General features: G+C 46.7%; 1 protein-coding gene across 1 annotated transcript in view; it reads right to left on the bottom strand.

Annotated features, from left to right (window-relative positions):
• LOC147668286 (E3 ubiquitin-protein ligase TRIM39-like) overlaps nucleotides 1-20,367 on the bottom strand; it is a 183,137-nt gene that overhangs the window by 31,710 nt on the left and 131,060 nt on the right. Inside the window, exon 5 of the mRNA XM_086948640.1 lies at nucleotides 571-620. Coding sequence (XP_086804766.1) covers nucleotides 571-620 — 50 coding nt within the window. The remainder of the gene's footprint in view (nucleotides 1-570; nucleotides 621-20,367) is intronic.

Here is a 20,367-nt window from a genome sequence, read left to right on the forward strand (position 1 = left end):
AAAAAGCACAGCTCACATGCCAGAAGTCTGTAATAGACAGCAAACTGTGCAACAAAGCACATCATATTAGACATGACTTATATTAGGTACACTGTACTAGACTACACTGGATGGCACACTATACAGAACACCACACTGCACAACACACAATACTACATCAGGCAGTGGGAAGCAGCATTCACAAAAATGTCTTTACCACACATTGCCTTTACCATTCCATGCCATACACTACCATACATTGCCATACCATACCATGTCATACAATACCATCATACCATATCATAACATACCACACCACATGACACCATACCTTCCCATCCCATTCAATCATACCATAAAAAACCATAGCACACTATCCCATTCTATCATACCATAACATACTATCCCATACTATATCACCATCCCATCTTGTAACATACCATACCATACCATCCCACCATAAAATGTCATACCCTCTCATACCATGCCATCCCATTGAATCATATACAATACCATACCAACCCAATGCATACATACCACACGATTTTATGAACAGTAACATACAGAGCTAATCATCACAATGATATTTACCTTTATAACTCTTCACCGCCTCTGGGCACTGAATCATCACATTATTACACCTGTAATAACACAAAAATCATCTTTGTATTAAAGAGTAGTGATATCTTACAGGAACAAAGGATAAATATCACAGAAGACCTGTATTTGAAATAAGATTCAGTATTAAGGGCAGCGCCTGTGATCTAGTGCTTGGTGTGAGTTACTGTTCATACACAACAGTCAAAGCTCTAACAATATCCAAAAGTGACTTTACTATCTTATGCCAGAAAGTGGGTGTTCTAAGGCAGATAGCTGAGTGAGACCAGCGTGCTTCATGTGATGTAATGGAGAGCCTCGTTGTGGGTCTTCTAGGATCGGCGGTAAACTTAGTGAGAGCAGGGCTGACTAAGGGGCTACATATGCTCCTGGTGGGGTCTAGAGTATATACTTAATAAATACCTTCTCAACTGGGTCTCAAGTGTAGTCCTGTCAGAACACGCAACACCACACCCAATTACAGCCAGTGTAAACCTTGTCACTATTCCACTACAACTTTGGAGGGATTAGCACACAACCTCTGTTACTGCAAACTCTATCATCACTGTACCAGAACTTTAAAGCACAAACCCATCTAAATGCTGGCATCTGTCTGACATGACAGTCCAGAATCCCTTTAATGGTTTCGGAAACCATTAAAGGGGTTCTGGACTTTGGGGGCAAAGCCATGCTGGTGATGTTGGACTTGTCGGCGGCTTTCGACACCGTCCCCCATGATGGCCTTCTCGTAAGACTTTGGGAGAATGGTCTGCGGGGGACGGTGCTTGATTGGTTTTCCTCTTTTCTAGCCGGCCGCCGGCAAACGGTCTGGGCCTCGCCAGATTCCGCTGTGATGCCGCCGCTGGGAGTCGGGGTCCCACAGGGCTCGATTCTGAGCCCGACCCTCTTTAACATCTTCATGACCCCGCTGGCGGCGTTGGCGGAGTCGTATGGGGCCCAGATCGTATCCTATGCCGACGACACCCAGCTCCTCTTCTCATGTAAGAGAGGAGGAGACTTTGACGGGGAGAGTATCCGGGATTGCCTTGGGGCTGTTTTTCAATGGTTCCAACTGAACAGCCTCAAGTGCAATTCCGACAAGTCCGAGGTACTCTTCTTTGGGTGTGACACAGAGCCAGACTGGCGGACCTGGTGGCCTATTAATATGTTCCCTCCTTCTTGTTCCTCCCAAATCGCCAAGAATTTGGGGGTCAAGATGGATAAGGGGTTAACGTTGAAATCCCAGATCCTCGGGGTGTCGGGCACTTGCTTCGGCATCCTTAGGATGCTGCGGAGGTTTCTCCCCTTGCTGTCTGAGGAGCATAGGAAACTGACAGTGCAGGCTCTCATCGGGTCCAGGTTAGATTATTCTAACATTCTTTACCTGGGCCTGCCAGAGTATCTGCTGCAGCGGCTCCAAGTGGTGCAAAACGCTGCCGCGAGAGCAATTTTTTGGTTTAAATAGACGGGCCAGTGCTTCGGCCCTGTTGAAAACCTTGCATTGGCTCCCAATACGGAAGCGGATCGCCTTTAAGGCTTTGACTCTGGCCTATAAGGCCCTTCACGGGGGGTGGGAGCTAAATATCTTCAAAAGAGACTGGCCTTCTATCATCCGACTCGCGCTTTGAGGTCGGAATCCCTGCTCTTGGCGGTTGTCCCGCGTGTGAAGAGAGCTCGCCTGGGAGGCCGCTCTTTTGGACTACTGGCGCCACAGTTGTGGAACTCTCTGCCACTCACTTTGCGGGGAGCTACTAGCCTACTTGCCTTTAGAAAAGGCCTTAAAACCTGGCTGTTTGTCCAGTAGCCCGTTTCTTGTGTATTGCCCGGTTGACCTTCTGTCCTTTTTCTGTTACAGTGTTATGTTATTATGTTGCAGCATTCCTTCTCCTAAAGCGCCGGGACACTCTTTTTGAGTAGCTGTGCGCTATACAAAAGAATAAATAACATAACATAACATAACATAACATAACATGTAACACAACTGTGAATTTCAGCAAGGCAAACTCATCTTTTCATCCTTCTAGGGTTGTCACCCTGCACACCATCAATGTGGAAAATATCTATTTTATTAACAGCAATGATAAATGATAGAAAGCTGCAGTACTTTTGGAGAGCTCTGGCCACATACCCTCACTAGAGAGAAAGACAGGCACACTATCACTGCCACTATCATCACAGTCATCACTTCTCTAGAACTTTGAAGGGACTAGCACACGACCGCTAACACTGTAATCACAGTCATCACAGCACTAGAACCTTGGTGGGATTAGCACACAACCACTAACTATGTATTCACTATCAATCACTGCTCTAGAATCTTGGTGGGATTAGGACACAACCGCTAACACTGTAATCACCATCATCACTGCTCTAGGACCTTGGTGGGATTAGCACACAATACCTACAACTTTAAACCCCTTCATTTGTGCTCTAGAACCTTGGATCAATAAATATGCAGTCCCTGTCACTTCTTGCGGGCCGGGTCGCTCCCCTACCGCTGAACAGCACTACCAGTGCGCGTTCACCCCGCTGCTACCGCTCCTAGCGGGTGTTCGATCCTCAGGTGCCCAGGATCGCCGATCTAACTGTGGTCTGTCCTTAACTGTTATTTTCCCTCCTGCCTGCTTTTATTCTCTGTATTCTATTGCACTGTTATTTTCACTGTTGTAGCCCATCTGCGCCCTCCTGCTCCCCCTTTTGTCTTCTGTGACCCGTTTTTTCCCGCCGCTGTCCCCCGCGGCCACGCACCCTCGCCGCCCCTCTCCCTCCTCCCAGCTGCTCCTCCCTCCCTCCCCGCCTTAAATGGTAGCGGATGCGCGGACGCCGGTCTGCGCCTAGCGCCAGAACCCCTTGACCCCCCGCACGCCAAGACACCAGACTCCGATACGACGCCAACACCCTCCTTGCCCTAAACACCGGCCGAGACCACCTCTGCTTCCAGGCCGCCCCAAAACGCACCCACGGACCCTTCTACTGCCACGCCTGCAACTTCACATGCGACAACCACCACGGTCCGGACCCAACCACCTCCGCTGCATACTCCTCAACACCCGCTCCGCACGCAAACACGCTGTCGAGCTCTGGTACCTGCTCGACACCGCCGGCCCAGACATTGCCTTCCTGACCGAAACCTGGTGGAACGACTCCTCGGCACCTGACATCACCATTGCCATCCCAGACGGCTACAAAATCACCCACCAAGACCGCAAGAACGGGATGGGAGGAGGAATAGCCATCGTGCACAAGTCCACCCTCCAGGTCCACACCCTTGCAGACTAATACTTCAACAAAGCCAAACACCTTCACTTCCGGATCCAAACCGACCCCAACACCACCCTCAGAGGAACACTCATCTACAGACCGCCTGGACCCCCCTGGCCCTCTTCAGCTACTCCATCGCCGACCTCTCCAGCACCCACGCTATCGACTCCACGGACTACATCCTCCTCGGGGAACTTCCACCTCGAGAACAACAACGACGCCAACTCCACCACCCTGATTGACAACCTTGTCAACCTCGGCCTCCTACAGCTCGTCACCGAACCCACCCACGCCGCCGGCCACACGCTCGACCCCGTCTTCTCCACAAGCACTCACGTTGCCTTCAACCACACCACCGAATTCCACTGGACCGACCACCGATGCATCCACTTCACCTTCAAGAAACCAACCACGCACCACCGCACCCAACAGCTGCCTCGCTGCTGCTGGAGCAAAGTCACCGAAGACCAGCTGACCTCCACCCTCGCCCAGAACCCAGACATCAACCACACCGACACAGACACCGCCGCCCGAAACTTCAGACAATGGATCGACGACTGCGCCAACACCCTTGCCCGATCAAAAAACCCTCCATCAACCACTCCAGCAAGAAAGCCGCCTGGTTCACCGAAGAACTCCAGACCTCCAAACGAACATGCTGGAAGCTGGAGAAGAAATGGCTCCACGACTGCACACCAGACAGCCACGCAGCCCACAAGGACGCCATCCGTAGACATCACCACCTCATCTGAACAGCCAAGAGATCGTCCTTCAAAGCCCGACTGGACAACGCACACGACAGCAAAGAACTTTTCAACATAGTGAAGGAACTCTCAAACCCCAGCGCCAACACCAACGGCATCCCACCCTCGCAAGATCTGTGCGACTCACTGGCCACCTTCTTCCATCGCAAGATCACCGACATCCACGACAGCTTCAACTCCTCATCCACCCCGTCCGCAACAGACCGAACCCAAACTCTACCTGCACCAACCAGCTGACCTCCTGGTCCCACGTCAACGACGAAGAGACACGCAAGGTCATGAACTCCATCCACTCAAGGTCATGAACTCCATCCACTCAGGATCTCCATCAGACCCCTGCCCACACCACGTCTTCAACAAAGCTGACGCAACCATCGCACCCCACTGCGGAAGGTCACCAACTTCTCCTTCGACAAAGCGGCAATCCCAGAAAGCTGGAAGCACGCCAAAATCAACGCCCTCCTCAAGAAACCCAAAGCAAACCCCAAAGACCTCAAGAACCTCCGGCCCATCTCCCTTCTCCCCTTCCCGGCGAAGGTCATCGAGAAAATCGCCAACATACAGCTGACCCGCCACCTCTAGGACAACAACATCCTAGATCCATCCCAGTCCGGATTCAGATGCAACCACAGCACCGAGACTACCCTCATCGCCGCCACAGACTACATCAGACATCAGCTAGATAACGGCGAAACTTCAGCCCTCATCCTCCTGGACCGGTCAGCCGCTTTCGACACGGTCTGCCACCAAACACTAAGAACACGCCTCCAAGAAGCCGGAATCCAGAAGAAGGCCCTGGACTGGACCACGTCTTTCCTCTCCGGCAGATCCCAGAGAGTCCTCCTCCCGCCTACCAATCTGAAGCCACCGACATCATCTGCGGCGTACCCCAGGGCTCATCCCTCAGCCTGACCCATTTCAACGTCTACATGGCCCCCCTCGCACAAGTGGCCCGCCAGCACGACATGAACATCATCTCCTACGCCGATGACACCCAGCTCATTCTCTCCCTCACCAAGGACCCGCTCACCGCCAAAACCAACCTCCACGAGGGAATGAAGGCCGTCGCCGAGTGGAGGAGGAGCAGCCGTCTGAATCTGAACTCAGACAAGACGGAGGTCCTCATCTTAGATCCCACCCTATCTGCGTGGGACGAATCCTGGTGGCCAACCACACTGGGAGCAGCTCCAACACCTACGGACCACGCATGCAACCTAGGATTCGTCCTCAACTCCTCCCTCTCCATGTCAAAACAGGTCAAAGGCATCTCCTCCTCCTGCTACAACACCCTCCGCATGCTTCGTAGGATCTACAAGTGGATCCTGACCGAAACAAGAAGAACAGTGACACAAGCCCTCGTCAGCAGCAGGCTGGACTACGGCAACGCACTCTACGCAGGAATCCCGGACAAAACACCTGCGACGATTACAACGCATCCAAAACACCTCCGCCCGACTGATTCTCACCGTCCCCCGCCGCAGCCACATCACTTCCCACCTGAGAGACCTTCGCTGGCTCCCCGTCAACAAGAGGATCACCTTCAAGCTTCTCACGCACACAAAGCACTCCACAACGCCGGACCAGCCTACCTGAACAACAGACTCAACTTCTACACCCCTGCCCGCCAGCTCCACTCCGCCAGCCTCGCCCTTGCCGCCGTCCCGCGCATCCAACGAACAACCTCGGGCAGCAGACCTTCTCCTTCCTCGCCGCCAAGACCTGGAACACCCTCCCCACCCATCTGCGGCAGACCCAAGACATGCTCACCTTCAGAAGGCTCCTCAAGACCTGGCTCTTCGAGCAGCAGCAGCACCCCCCCTAGCACCTTGAGACCCTCACAGGTAAGTAGCGCGTTTTACAAGTTCATTGATTGATTGATTGATTAAGCTCTGTGTTCCCTGTTCTAGATCTTTTAATGGGATTAGAGCACCATACTACCTCTGCAGAGAGGAAAGTTCCTGTCACTATACGCTGTAACCTCCAAGCACTATTAAAGCCTTAGAGCTCAATGTAGCAGCTCTACCGGCCACTAAAGGCCCGCTCCAGAAGTTTTAGCAGGCCTTTAATGGCAGGCTTAGCCCACTAGGAGGGCTCTGAGCCGATGAGAAAATTACGCCTCTAGAGGACAGAATGTTCTAATTAGTACAAGCAAAGGCCTCTCGGAGCCCAAGGGGGTTTAAATTCCCCCGGGATCCGTGAGGCCTTTGCTCACAGCAATAGCTGTGAACAAACATTGGAATGTTGATGCACTGGGCTTCTACCAGCCATTAGAAGCCCGGAGTACGCCATTATCTTCAGTGAAGCGTTCAACATTCCAATCTTGTAAATGTAAATGTACATGTATTTATATAGCGCAAATCACCGACCCGGTATCTAAGCGCTTGCTTAGGGAACCCGTCCTGGTATTCCCCTGTGAGAATACCCCGGCAGGGTATCCACAGGGTGAAAGCCAGGCATCCCACCGCGAGGGGCCGTTGTGAAGATTAAGCAAGCTATTGCCCAGAGTCGCAGAGTGTGACCCCGTGAGTCGAGTAGGCACCGGAGCGAGAATTGTTGAGTCTGTGGAATTTTGAGCCCAAGACCCGCCGAGGCAGGGAATTGAACCCTGGTCCAGGGCCGATCTCAGCTTCCAGGTCTGCCGCCTCTAACCACTGAGCCACACTTCTCCACCTTCTAATACTGCTTAGGATTCTTCCTTTCATTGTTGACTGAACTGGTCTGTGGCATCTACAGGATCTATCTGTTCATTTATATTATGGGGGATCCATAGGATCAGCAAGGGCATACTTTTTATTAATGATTTCTATTACTGTCTGGACTCCTTCTTTATATATATAGTTGTGCATAACAAGATGTGTTCAATAAGACCCACCACTGTGCACTGGAAGTCCCTACGTGCACGAGGATGTGCATCCAAAGCCCAGACTGCGGTTATTCTACACTTAAAATGCATCCATCGGATTAACTTTAATGGGTAAACAGTGGGATGCTATCCATTGGGCTTTTATCTTCATGGATTGTGCAGTCAGAGTCCCCCAGCTTCCACTGATTCTCCCTTGATAACATATTGACATTGTTTTACACCTGATTGGTACATTTAATTAACTTGTAAGTGCCTAATAAATGGTTCTATCTGTAGCCTGTAAATTAAATGCTACTAGTGGGTAGCAGCACTCATTGTGCCACTCACTAAAGCAGCCTCTTAATACATGTTTCAGCCTGCCACTGCACTTTTAAACTGACATTTTCACCTAAAATAATAAACTTTTTGCCAGGCCTAAACCTACTTTTCTTTTACTTTTAACCTGGCAACCAGTGCAACTCTAGTAAATACAAGGAAATGGCAGAGTGAGGGGAAAGCTTAAATAATAGGCAAGCTGCCGCATTCAGCACCAGTTGCAAACACTGAAGAAGTTAGTCCGGCAGGCCCAAATAAATAATGTTGGCATAATTAAGGAGCGAGATGACTAATGCCCGCACAACTGCCGTCTGAGCTGCCCAAGGGAGTATAGCAAGGAACGTATTCAGCATTCACATAATCCAAAACATACGATTTTACCACCAAACGGTCAGTGGAGTAGCAAGGGGGGGCGGGAGTCCGCCCTGGGTGCCATGAGTTTTGGGGGGGGTGGCCTTCCAAATCCCTGGCACCCCCCCCCACCCCAGCACTCTTACCTGCGGCAGTCGCGGGGCGGCCGCCACAGGAATCGCAGGCACCCCTCAGCGCTCTTACCTGCAATCGCAGGGACCGCCACAGGTGGCAAAAGATCTAGCTACACCACTGGAAACTGGTACTTAAGAGAGAAGATGGCCTCATTGAATGTCCTGATATCTAGAAACTCCAGCTGGAGACGGAGGGCAGGCATATCTCTAGGCCAACATCCGTTCCAACCAGGAATCTGGTCAGCACCTGATAGGGCTCAGATTTCACCTATAAAATGTATGCATGATTATATGACAAAAGGCTGCAGACAGCATTTCTAAAATGGCACACAGATTTTGGCGCAAGCAAAATATAAACATAATATACGGCCTGGTCAAATGTATTCTTTTTAAGTGGCAGATTTAGTGCATGAAAAGTGAAAACATGAATCAGATGCTTTTAAAGGGGAACACTTTTGGTGCCTACAAGTTTAAATATGAAATAAGGCCTGGTTAGAATGCTTTCAGTTTAAAAGTGCTTTCCTTTTAAAAACATGCTCAATTAATTAAACAGCCATTAATCAATATGTAATCTCACTATAGAATGCACGTTAATTAAAAAATGATATTAGTGTTTTCAAAATAGCATATAATTGGACTGAATTAACATGTTTTTTTTTTTTGCAAGTGTAGAAATGTGCTGAAATGTGTTTTTTCAGGGTAGATAAAATGTGATCTCAGTTTGCTCAGTTTGGGCTCCGCTTACTGCAGTTTTTGCCCTTGAAGATAAGAATGGAATGTACTCCTCTTCCCCACCAACTTGCAATGAAAGGGCTTTGTTATTAAATCACGCCCTCCTGTTTCCGTCTCTTCGACCTTCACTATGTTGCATATTTTTTGGTATCCTGTTTAAACAGTGGAGTGAAGAGAAAACTCACAATTAATACTTTTTGTTACAGAAAAATGTAATTATTTTTAAAGTATAAGGATGTGAAGTCATCTAGCATAAGACTACATTTTGAAGAGGAACACACCTGATTAATGCTGTATCCAGTCACCCCATGGGGAGACGATATGTTTTGAAGTTCTTGTGCTCGAGTGTCTAGCATATATTGCAGAATTATACCTCAAATTATACTCTATTTTCTCTTGTAGCCTGCACACTTGTCACTGTTTCCTCCTGTGCACTTTTTACTACCTCATGTATTTTTGTATCTCACATTTTTACTACCTCATGTATTTTGTTTGCTCACAATTCACACTTTACCGTATGTAACGTATCGTATGCTTTTGCAATCTGCTGTTCGTGTAATGTTCTCAGTTTGTATCATTTCTGTTCCTATTGTAAAGCGCTCTGACGCCTTCGGGTAAAGTCCGCGCTATATAAAATTGCATAAATAAATGAAGTGCTGATTGGACCAGCTATGAGGCCCAAGCACATGGACTTTTGCTTGAAATATGGCTTACAAGTGGGAGGGGTGGCTTTTGGCTCATTTTCTGTGCTGGACACAGAAACGGGGAAGAGAGAGAAGGAGGGGCTGCGTCTGTGGGGGCTCCTTTGCAGCTCCTGAGACAGAGAGACAGACCAGCACAGCGAGGCAGAGAGGGAGCTGAGAGGATCAGAACAGCTTTAGATTTTAGGTGCTAAACTTTAAATTTCATGCTTTGACTAATTGCTTTTGAAAAGATTAATTTGTCCTATGAATTTATGTATCTTTAAGGGATATTTTGGCAACTATTAATTATTGATTAGCCCTGCAAAAAACTCACCCTTTCCCTTAGAAACTCTTTAAGAGTTTTGACTGACATTTTGCACCACATTTCCTTCCTACATGGGATGTTTTATATGCAGACTGTAATATGTTCTGTATTTTAATGCTATTTTTCCTATTTTTTCAATTCTGTAACCTGATTGATATTTGACTAATGAATAAAGAGTCAGAGAAAATGTCACTTTTAATTAAGAAAATAAAACTCTTTAAAATACTCACCAACTCTCTTCATTGACTTAAATAATAACTGTATTTTGATTTTTCATGTTTATGTAAAGTCTCCTGAAGGTGATATACAGTGTCAAGGGCCCAACCCCTTTTCAGCGGTAAAATATAGGCAGTTGAGGTTTTGCATTGAGAAATTACAGTTGAAGTTACCGCTAGATCACACCAAATTACAACACCTCAGTTTTGCTAGTATTGCACTGAACATTATTGATTCTCATCTAATCCATCGCCGCCCTTGCAGGCAAAAAAAGCCTGCGTTACTCTACCAGCTCCATCCTCATATATAGCAAGAGCTGCGTATCATCAGCCTATGGTATGATTTTGATGCAAAAAGATTCCACCAGCCCAGCCAGTGGATACAAATATTAAACGCCCAATTTAAGTGTTTTAACATCTGAGGGAAAATGATTCATTCAGACCACCTGCTCTCTATGGTTCAAAATTACTTGAACCGATTTCAGGCTGTTCTCCCCTCCCATTCCCAAATTAGTAAGGCGGTTCAACAGAATCTCATGAGAGACGGGCATCAAAAGCCGCCGAGAGATCGAAGAGGATCAAGGCAGCATTGTGGCCTGGATCCATGGTCAGCTTAATCGAGTCCGCCTTTTCCAATAATGCTGTTTCCGTACCATTTCATCGGCAGAAGCCTGACTGAGAGGGGTCTAATAATGTATTTGTCTCCAAATAATCTGAGAGCTGAACACTGACAATTTTTTGAAGACTTTTTGGAGCCGCAGGTAACAATGAAATAGGTGTGTAGTGAGATAACACTGCCCTATCTGCTGATGGCTATTTTAGCAGGAGAACAACTTTCGCCTGTTTCCAGACAGTGGGGACTTCTCCTGTGCACTAAGAGGTATTGAACAAGTTGACGTATATATGATTAATGATATCGATAGCCTGCTTTAGAATGTGAGGCGGACCAGGATCTACAGGGGAGCCATATCAACAATTCAGAAAACCAGCCCTTAGCTCCTCCTGGCCAAATGTCTTAAATTGCAACAAAGCACATTCTCGGAAAGGTGGCGAGTTAAAAAACACAATGCCTTACATTCGAAGACTGAACTTTATAAAATTATTTCATCAAAGAAATCTCCATTCTTTGCATATAAGTCTTCACTGACAGTCAGAGGAAGGTGCGCGATGAGTGTGGTATTTCTTTGAGAGATCACCACCTCCAACTCCATTACAGCGGAGATAAAGACATTGGAGAAGCATCTCATCCCTGGAGTCTCTCAAAGAAATACCACTATTCGTGTTAAAAAGGAAGAGAGATATAAAAGACAGATTGGTTCATTCCAACACTGAAAGCAGGGATCCCAGTAAACCTGAGGAGACTACTGGGGCTACCGCCGATCCTAGGACCAAACACACTCGCTGATGTCAGCCATGCAAAGGATATATTAAAGGCCCATAAGTATATTAGTGACAATCAAAGATGATTCAAACGGTCAGCCATTTTGGAAATATGCCATATTGAGGAAAATTTTATTTTTTTATCAGAATAATAATGCTTAATATAGGTAGGGTTCAGGTAGCATAACTAACTAAACTGCATCAGGCTGGATATGTCTATGTAGCTGGGACACTTTATGGGGAATCCCTGGTTGTGGGTACGCCCCCTGCCACTCGACCAGTCATTTGTGGACCGCATCATAGGCCTATGGAGAGAACTGCCAGATGGCTTGGTCGTAGATGGCAGCGATTGGAATGACGTAATGTGTCCAGAGAGAGATAGATAGCGTGCGGAAACGGGTGGTGTGGACATATGGGCGCCTCAGTTGCGGTCACTAGTGGGAGGAGTGGGGTGGACAGACACATAGAGGATTTACCATCTGGTAGCGGCCAGATACAACTATTACTCTGAGGCAAATGGCTCCTTTTCTTGATTAGATCGTATGTTGTTGCCGGCTGGCTCTATACATAGAGTGTCAGGGGTAGACATACTACAGAGAGGGCTGTTGGTTCATTCCCCAATGCATTGTGGCTTCATACGGGCCCGCGGTGTCCCATGTTTAGATGACGACTGTCACCCTGGCACCTAAGGAACCCAATATATTGGGCACACATGTGCTGTGGTAGAGTACCTTGCTTTTAATCTTGGGTCCACCTCCACCCGGAATGTCTTATGAGAAGCGATGAAGCCTAATCTCAGTGGTGAAGGTATTAGCTTCTGTACAGCCAAGCGTAGGCATAGAACCCAGGAACTGTCCCGTCTGGAGGCACAGCTGTCTGATCTGGAGGAGCATAGCTGTGGTGTGGGAAGGGCAGCAGCATGCAGACAGCTGGGCTTGACTCAACAGACTTTTCAACTGGTGCTCCTGAAGAAAGACAAGTGTGCATGGCAGGCGTCCAAAAGCCGAATATATCAATTTGGGCGACAAGTCCAGTATAATGTTGCACAGGCTCTGCCGGACATCCCTGGCGATTCCTCCGGTTCCAATTATTCATGACAGATGGAGTGATATATTATCTGACCCCGCAGCGGTAGCGCACAGCTTCACAGAGTACTATGAAACCCTTTATGCAGAAAGCGAGGTCATCACAGTAGCCCAAATTGACAACTTTATAACTGCTTTGCCCCCTAGATCCCTTTTTCGGCGTCTGCCAGAGGACATCAGGAAAGTCCGAAGAGTTAACTGCGGCCCTGGCGGAACTATGTCCTGGGAAGGCCCTTGGACCCAATGGGTTAGCCTGCAAATTTTGAAGAGCATTCATGCCACAAACTGAATCACACTTGCAATCAGGATGCGCTCAAAGAGATGTGTATGCCTCCTGCTTGGCGACATGCAGAGATTGTCATGTTTCCCAAGCTGGGACACCCTCTTCTTACTTCCCAATTTCTCATATAAACATAGAGGTCAAGCTTCTTGAGAAGGCCCTAGAATAGAGACTGATAGTGCGTATGCCATATCTGGAACACCCAGACCAGGCAGGTGTTATGCCTTACCGTACTACCCGTCAAACATACATCGTGCATACAATGCCATGGCCCTCTCGGGTTGTTTGGTCCGACCGGCAGCGCTTTTATTAGCAGACATCAATAAGGCCTTCGACCCTACAGGCTTGAAATACCTGTTCGCCCTTCTCTGTGCCTCAACATGGGGCCCAGATATCAATCTCATGTCTGTGTGGCAGGGGCAATTTCTACGTGTAACACAACAGAATTGGGGAGGGTCCAAGGGGAACTGTATTTAGAGACCATACAAGCCAGTCTACACCCCCAAATTAACTGGTCACAAAAAGGAAAAGAGACTGATAGCAGTCTGTGTTAAACCCTCAGGATTGAAACAAAAAATCTAATTGTTAGAAGGTGTGTGTGTGTTAGAACCTAGAGGTGTATGAGTGAGAGGAAATGAATCCCATCAGCCCACCCATATGGCGGAGTATCGTCATCTGGGATTAGGAGAGATCAAAGTCCAGATAAGGAGACACACCTGATTGAATTGTGTGTGTACTTCTCCAATTCTCCAAGACCAAACCAGATGGATATACGTGGGTATCTATGGTGTGGGACAATAATCCCAGATGACGATACTCCGCCATATGGGTGGGCTGATGGGATTAATTTCCTCTCATTCATACACCTCTAGGTTCTAACAATTAGATTTTCTGTTTCAATCCTGAGGGTTTAACACAGACCGCTACCAGTCTCTTTTCCTTTTTAGGGGCAATTTCTACCCCATTTCCGTTTAAGCATGGCACCAGACAGGGCTGCCCGCTGTCCCCCATGTTGTTTGCCTTGGCAATGGAGCCGTTGACTGCATGGGTCCGGGTAAATGCTCAGGTATGGGGCTTCGAGCGGTCCCTCAGCTTGTTGGATAGAATAGCTCGATACGCGGACGATGTCCTGTTTTTTAATGATAGACACTGCGGCCTCTGGACTCCGTATTTTGCTCACAATGCAAATATTTGGCGAGACCTCTGGTCTATATATGAACATGTGCAAGTGCACACTGCTGCCTCTTGGGGGATCGCCGGACGATGTGTGTGCGACGGGGCTCTCTATCGATGTTGACTGGTTTAAATACCTCGGGTTGTTCTTGGCACCTGCCCCAGATGTCTCCTGGAAAGGCAGTTTAGCCCAAATGCTCGAGCGGGTTAGGACAGAGGTCAAGTCCTGGTCACAGTTGCTCGGGCACTATTTGGCAGATCAGCAATCTTTAAGATGGCCTCTCTCCCCTGTCTCATGTATAAGTTACAGAATTTTCCATACCCTGTGCCTCCTGCCTGGTTCGGAAAGATCACTGCCTTAATGGGTCCATTCCTGTGAGATGATGGGGCCCACCGGGTCGCCCTCCGAACCTGCTTCCAGGTGACTTACTGTGGTAGCATCGCTGCCGCAGACCTTCATTCCTACCATGCCGCATCTCAACTCAACGACTGGTGGTACAGTACATGTGATGACCCGCTAATGCTGTGGAGAGGTGGGTGAAGTGAGAAACGTCCATATGTTACTTACTATATGGCAAATCGAATATTAGTGCTTTTCCCCCCTGTGACTCGAACTGTGGTTCTGGAATGGCAAAAGACCCTTCAGAGAATGGGTTGGTCGTAGCGGTTGATGAAAGAAACGCTGCTTTGGAGGGGTGATTTCCTCCCGCAAGTGGTGGGGCTTGGGAGGCTTTCAAGAGTTGGATCGTATGTGAACAGGGAAGCCACAAAGAGTACATGGGCTGGATACTCTTCATTACGAGTTTCCTAGCTACAGGATGGTTTCACTGTACCAAAAGATGTTTGGTACCAAACATCTTGTCTTCATAAATCCTCACTGATCCCAGTAATGAATTTATTAATAACTTCACACAGGAGATCCTTTAGAGGATCCCCTGGAACCTACCAAGCATAGCCATAGCCAGCCTACCATCACCAGACATGTTTCTGGACCTATGGGGTGAGAGCCAGTGCTCTCCGGATCTACGAACAAAGACTGTTCCTGGCACTGGTGGTCACACCTTCCCCCTCCCCCTGCGGGATCTGCCTTGCAGAAGCATAAAGATTCAAAGGCCACCTTTGAACCCCGCCCTCAGCAATCTGCTGTTAGATTCAAGGACGAAAGGAAGAGACGGACAAAGACCACTGCCGGGTCAAGAATCGAGCCCTGCCGCAGAAGAAATTGGCGACAAACCCTGCTGCTGCTAAGGACTCGACAATTGCAATATGAAACCTTCAAGGGATCCAAGAAACCCCAGAGACCCTCCAACCTGTGGCAAATTGCCAAGAGCCTCCCTGTGGTCCCCGTAATCTGCCAGTAAAGAAGATCATCGTGGAGAGGAAGGGCATGGACTGTGTTGACGGAACTCACCACCAACGAAGCAGTTGCAGTGACCAAGGTTTATTGGTTCACCAGTCGGGTAACAGGCCTCGTCAGCATATCCACTAGACGGAGGGCTCCTCACGGCATAGTGACAGACGCTGGCAACAGCCCTGCTCCTGGGAGCCTGCACCCTCCAACTGGTGGCGTTGACTGTGCTAAAGCAGCAGCATATATAAAGAAACTTGTTTTTATACAAATTGGTCTCAGATTTATTCTTAAGTGTGTGTCTCATTTCTTGCCTTTGTGTGTGTCAACAAATGCTTAGCACAACCACTGGATAAGCCTAACTGCTCACCCCCACAAGCACAAAATAGAGCGTTATTACTATCTCTTTTACCTCAGAGCACCTTTTGGGAATTCAGTGAACTCTCTACATAGTGTACTTCATTTTAGTACACTGTACAGAGTTGGCATCCTACAGGGGTCGACTGAGACAAGTAAGGAAGTGGACTAAAAAATATATTACAATCCTCAGTCCATGAGTGTCTAACAAGCTAACCCTAAGAGTGTCTCAAGGGGTAGCTTTATTGATTCCTTATATCATAAGTTTCTGGACAATTGTGAAAAAAGACCAAAAAGAAATACTTCAACTACAACATCCTGTTGACATTATGTGATTTAGTTATTTGTGCAGGGGATTTTCATTTCATTTTTCACTACTGTTTGTTTTTACTAATGTACATTGCTGTAAGATGAGGTTATTTTGTGTAACATGATAAATGAAACTGCTTTACGAGACATAAATAATATATGATTTATGATTACACACAGGATTATTGTGCTGACTTGTGTATTTTGATGAAAGAAGGCTCTTTGATAGCTGCTAGGGGTCTTAGTATGTTCTGATGTTTATGATTGATCCCTCCACCACTCTGGCTTTACAGGATCCAACCGTATATTCTCTATTGTTTCCAAGGGTTAGTTGGCTGACCTCCTGTGTGAGTTACAGAGACACAACAATCATCCAGAGGCCTTCTTTTTACACACTACCATGACCAGGACTGCACTGGACTTGCAAGTTACTGAGACCGCACTGTATACTTCACAGACTATATACAGACATCAACACGAGAGAACGTGTAACACATTACTGATAACATTGATCCATTTGCCACCATAAGGAAGCCCCAGCCAGGCCTGCGTGCCGCAAAACGGCGAAAAACGTGTTGGCTGTTGGATTTTTCAGGCGACCTGGTTCAAAGCTAGAACCAGCAACCTCATTCATCTTAAATAAATTAGCATACCACAAATAATATCTGGACTTGTGAATCTTCACACAGCAAGACTAAGTGTATAAATTCATGTGATCTGACCTCTTATTCTTCTATGATTCCTATGCACTAGTGGAAAAGCAGTATCTTCAACTTACTGAACCCAAAAGAATACTTTGGAAAAACATTACACCGGAAAGTAGGTACTTAACCGCTTTCTCAATTATGGGGACACAGCGTCACTTCTGGCATCTCCCCCAGGGATTCAAGAATAGTCCAGGGTTATTTTCAGCCAGAGTAACAGAGTTACTACAAACGTATGATGATGAGGCATTATCTTGTGTCGATGACATCTATCTAACAGACGACGACTTGGACAGGCACTTGAACAGGTTGAATACCATTATTCTTGGATTCGCCTCTGAAGGGTATAAATTCAACTTCAATAAATCACGAATTGCCCATTTAAACAACCTTTTCTTAGGATACAAATTATCAAGTGAAGGCAAAAGCCTAGCATCAAACTTCCTGGAGAAATGTGCGTTGCTCCAACCTCCAAAAATGCTGAGAAACCTACAGTCAATTCGAGGTTTCCTGAATTTCGGAAGGACTTACATTCTAAATTACGCAGAAAGGATTAAACCTCTACGAACTAATCAAACCTGATTTCAAAACAGTTAATTGGACTCAAAAACACACAGAAATTTTGCGTTCAGTGCAAACAGACATGTTAGCAACAACACATTTACAAACACGCATAAACGTACGCAACCTAGTCATCCGAATCATTCCAGGAAGATGCAGATTCACTTACTTAACCTTTAATGAGGGAGAAAAAGTACCAGTACTTATAAATCACACTCGTACACACAAGCTGAAACCAAATTCACTTCCACAGAAAAAATTCTGACAGCGGTTCAAACTGCAGTAGCAAAAGAGAGCCCTCGCGCAGGATAAACGCATCATGGTTGTTACACCTGTACCTGCTTTAGAGGCAGTGACAAAAGCGAGCATTCCAAATGCTAACGCATTACATCCAAGATGGATACAATGGGTTAATTCTCTTGCTGCAACAGATGTTGAATACGTTTTTGACCCCTATTTGAAAACACAAGAATTTCTACAATACGAACAAGAATGTCCACTGCCTGCTGAGATTCTGCCTCTATAAAAGTATGAATGTATCATTTACACTGAGGGTTCAGCACAACCCGCAATTGGGGGTAAACAATCTTATAGTGCTGCGTGCGCGATCGTTAAAGGTAGCTGGCGCAATGATAAATTCTGACCTATGGTCACAAAAACTCAATCTCTCGGAGATTGTACAGCTCAGCGAGCTGAACTACAAGCATTCAAGATGGAGCTTTAAAATACCGATCGCGAATTCCCCACACTCAGTGTGCGATTCCTATTTTTGCGTTCAATCTTACAATGAATACTTGCAGAACTGGATTCAAAACGGTTTCAAAGATGCAAAAGGTGGCACAATCAAGCATAAATTGCTTTGGGAACAGGTAGTTCTGTTAGAGAAAAAACTACAAAAGACTCACGTGATACATATACGGAGTCATCAGCGTGATGGCGTTCACGTTACAGGGAATTCATTGGCTGATGAAGCTGCGAAAGCAGCTGTGCAAAAGGCTTCCGTAGCTGCAATCACTCGTTCTAAAACGAAAATAGACTGTGAAATAATGCTAGCTGGCAATGCCACGAGCAAAGGCAGCGGTGCAGCGTTTCCTCAAAACTATCTACTTGAATACTCATACATAATTGATTCAAACTCTGTTCCATTTGCTCGAATCCCTGGAGTGGGGGATAGAGTAATTCCAAACAGGAAACGTAGAGTAGCTTTCATACATGAAGCACATATGGGAGAGGGTCTGATACATCAGGGGATCTCTAAATCTATAGTAGAATTAAAGGAGACGTACTGGTGGCCAGGGATGAATGGTCACATTCATACATTTGCAAATAATTACCATGACTGCAACAGAGATCGCAGCAGAGAACACCGTCAGATACCTAACTACAGTGTAGCCAGCCCAGTACAGACACCGTTGTTAGACAGCATTAGACTTTCTACACGCAGACGTCCCTATGGACAAATGCGGTCCCACAACTATTAGGACAGATTCATTTGGATGTGGCCTCAGCGCTCGGCTGACGCACAAACTGTTATAAAAGATTTGCGGGTCTTTATCGGCACATACGCAGTCGGCACGCTACATTCTGACCAGGGTCCTGCGTTTAGCTCAAAAGCTTACAAGGAGGCCATGGCCCATATGGGTGTTGCATTGCGGTATTCGAATCCATTCTATCCTGAGGGAAATTCGGTAGTAGAGAGAAAAAAACGGGACATAAAGCAATCTATGACATCTAAGGCATTAGGCTCGGGTGGGTGAAACATCTAATAAGTTTCCAACGTAGTCTTAACAATCTGCCAAGAAGTTCTCTATGGGGAAATCACTCCATATGAAATCCTTTTTGGAACTAGAATGATTGTCCATGACCTTGATCGTCACACTTCAGTAGGATTACAGAAACCTTTTGATATCAAAGATCGTTTGGCTGTTTTCCAGGACATAAATGAAATACGATCCGCACAGAGTAACATACTCTTGAAGCCAACAACCACTGAAGGGCAACCACCCGTCCCAGCAAGGCCTGCCTGGATTCCAGAGACTGGGGATCTAGTCAGAGAAAAGATCGCAGACAAAAAGGAATTTGGGCCTTCTTACAGACAACCAGTACCTGTCTTAGCAGTCCACGGATCAAGAACAGTGCTATTGCTGCCCCTTGCTAGAAGAAAGGAGAACAGGTTTGTGTCCATGGACCTGGTAAAACCACATCATGTGGCCGATCATAAGTAGTGAGCCAAGTGGTCTCCAAAGATGTAGCAGACGACCAAATATGGCTACTATCCAAGAGGTTCCAACTAAGAGACTCATCACCTTTGAAGATTCTGCAGTGCGAAAAGAAGGGCTATGCAACAAAGCCATGGAACTTGTGCCTCTTGAAACCCAAATAACAGTTCGTCAAGAAACACCTGTCTACAATGATATAGCATCTGACTATACTAATATGACAAGTGAACAAGTAGTTCCAGCGATTTCAGCTAATCCTGATGCAATCCCTACGATTGACAGAACTGCCTCTGGCTATTTCATTAACTTTGATACGTATTCCGAGGATCCTAGTGAGCCTGAAACAACGCCAGCTAAAATAACTTTAAAGAACAAGCAACAGAACGTTTTCATCAACTGGAAAAGACTTATCTGGTTTCACCATGGATTAAACTTTGGATTGTGATAGGTGTACTTTTTCTTCTACTTTGGTTGACTATGGCAATTACTTTGGGAATGCTGATAAATGGAAGATACAGTAAAAAGGACACAGGAAGTAAGAACATCAACTTACTACTCAAGCCACACAAATCATTACATCCTGAACAAAGAGACTTGTCATCAGTGAATATCACAGCCGTTCATATACCGGTTGGTATAGCTTGGGACAGAACTGATTATGACATCTTTGGTCCTGCGGAGATGTTGAAGATTCCACACCAATTCAGAGTTTCCTTGAGTGATTTTGTTTCA

Source organism: Lissotriton vulgaris, unplaced genomic scaffold (genome assembly GCF_964263255.1).
Source record: "Lissotriton vulgaris unplaced genomic scaffold, aLisVul1.2 SCAFFOLD_328, whole genome shotgun sequence".
Classification (NCBI taxonomy): Eukaryota; Metazoa; Chordata; class Amphibia; order Caudata; family Salamandridae; genus Lissotriton; species Lissotriton vulgaris.